Source organism: Sinocyclocheilus rhinocerous, unplaced genomic scaffold, assembly GCF_001515625.1.
Source record: "Sinocyclocheilus rhinocerous isolate Xijiao unplaced genomic scaffold, SAMN03320098_v1.1 scaffold273, whole genome shotgun sequence".
NCBI lineage: Eukaryota > Metazoa > Chordata > Actinopteri > Cypriniformes > Cyprinidae > Sinocyclocheilus > Sinocyclocheilus rhinocerous.
The window spans coordinates 3,054,591-3,056,992 of NW_015656360.1; the positions used below are offsets into that span (position 1 = coordinate 3,054,591).

General features: G+C 36.3%; 1 protein-coding gene across 1 annotated transcript in view; it reads right to left on the reverse strand.

Moving 5' to 3' along the window:
• LOC107720071 (protein sidekick-1-like) overlaps positions 1-2,402 on the reverse strand; it is a 185,524-nt gene that overhangs the window by 91,787 nt on the left and 91,335 nt on the right. Inside the window, exon 8 of the mRNA XM_016527675.1 lies at positions 2,013-2,207. Within this exon, the coding sequence (XP_016383161.1) occupies positions 2,013-2,207 (195 nt within the window). The remainder of the gene's footprint in view (positions 1-2,012; positions 2,208-2,402) is intronic.

A 2,402-nucleotide genomic window follows, 5' to 3' on the forward strand; every position in this document is an offset into this window, starting at 1 on the left:
ATATATATATATATATATATATATATATAGACAAAAAGTACCGATAAGAATACCTTTAAGTACAGAATCGATAAGCAGTATCGGTAAGAGTAGTAATACCGTTAAAACCTTAACGATACCCATCCCTAGTCATAACCTCAAAAAGCTTTTACCGTAGTACATTATTAGTAAATTAATACATTTTTGCCTTTGAATCACATGACAGGCTCTATATGTATGGCTTTTCTGACTTGTTCGGTTGGTCTCCGGCTACATAATTGCACTTGCAATGCAGAGTGCTATAAAAGACATGAGTCACTCACAACATAAAGAGCTCAAATTCTTGTAGAAGCAATAAGCTTCTTGTAGTGTCCAATAAGCAATATGCAGTATTATTTTCATTCATATTATTTTATGACTGTAGTAGTTTATTCTGTTATTTATGCCATTTATATTTATGCAAAGATTTTTGTGATCAAAATGGTCGCACATTTATTTTCACCATTGTTTTGGTCTATAATTAGTTATTTTTGCTTGAAAATCAATGTAAAAAAGCTTATAAATTAAATACATTTGGCTGTTTTGTGATAATTCTATTATTGGATAATGATAATGAATTAAAACTTTTACAAATTAAAAATATTTCCCCTAACTTTCTTTTCTTTTTGGAAATTTGATGGACAAAGATTATTCCTAAATAATGTCTGGCATCAATACATATGTAGCATATTTAAAACAAAAGACTAAACAGTGCAACTAATATCATAAAACGGACAAGTCCGACTGTAAATCCTGTTTGAATGAGCCACATTTGAAGCCACTGTAGATGCACATACAGTACACACCCCTGTACCACACTACTAAACAACTTTAACATCCTTAATAATACTATTTTTCATGTTTTGATTTGTTTAGGACATGTCATAATCTGCATTATAGCATTACTCCAAGTTAAATAAACCTCTACATGTCTTACATGCATGTATTCTAAAGGTATCTCAGCACTATCTTTGCTAGAGTACTTGAACTGTACATCCTGACACAATGTTCGACATTGTATGACATTGAAAATCCAACAGTTTCAATATGCTCCGATGTTTTTTACGGTGACCACACTCACAGGCTCTCTGGGGAGATAAAGGCCTGGTGAGTGATTACACATCAAATTAGCATTCATCCACTGTACTTATCCTTGATCACTTTAGCATGAAACAAATCTATACAGGAATAAAAAAGCCAGCAGAAGAACTAACACAGCTTTGATTGAATCGCCGCTCAATGAGCGAGTCTAGATATGCATAATCAATATGCAAGAGAGAACAAGCCGCATTCCATGCGAGATCTTCAGCCATTCAGAGCTGAAATGAGCAAGTGCTTTTTTTTACTAACTTAAAACTTTATTTTTACTCTAAAGTTCATCGTATTAGTGAGGTTTTATGCACCAATCAGTATTAGTTCTATTTTTATTTTTAAACATTTTTCTGACCCTGAACACTGTAAAATGTTTATTTTTAAACAAAATATTACTTTTCTTAATGTCCAAGCGTCATTCCCAAAAATGGCCTGTACAATCACAGATAATTGGATGATTCAAAGGTCAATACAGCTGGAAGTTAAAATCATTACGGAAATCTACATACAGTAAATATGTGCAGTCGGGGCTGTGGTAATTATCTGTCTGATGAGAGTCCTCCTCTGAGGGGGTCTTAATGTCCTCATGTACGGATCAGGGCAGTGCCCTGACAAACACTACGATGTAATCAACTCCAGACAGGCCTCTCCACAGGGAGCCGTTGCGTCTCTTATGGAACTGAGTGAGAATCACACAACCGTAGATTAGGAACAACACATCTGTCACGGCGGGGAACTGCTGTACAACGGCTGAGAGAAGGTGCACTTTGCAGCTGGCCACATCTAATACCCTTGACAACGTCTCGATTGTTTATGTGTCAATAATTAGTAGCAGTGAATCTGGAAAATATGCGATAAAGAATGCATGACGCCCCTCTGCCCGGCCTCAGGTTCAGACTCACTTGTGATGTCCAGGTAAGTGTGGACCTGAGCCTCTCCGGCCGAGTTCCTGGCGAAGCACTGGAAGATTCCGGCATCGACGGGCTGTAGCTTCCTGACTTGAAGGCCCATGCTGGAGGTGACCTTGTAGCGGGGGTTGTTGAGTTTACTGAGGGGCACGGCATCCTTATACCACTCCAGCTTTGGTATAGGCACCCCTGTGAATTAAAAAACACATGATAGGTCAATATGACGGTCAGATGAAGGTAGGAATTGAACAGTTGGGTCCATAATTTTTTTATGAAATTTTAAATGAAACCTGGAAACATTCAATTATTATTATTATTATTATTTTTAAAGAAAAGTGTTTAATAGTTTGAAATGCTTTTTTTTTTTTTTTTTTAATGGGAAAG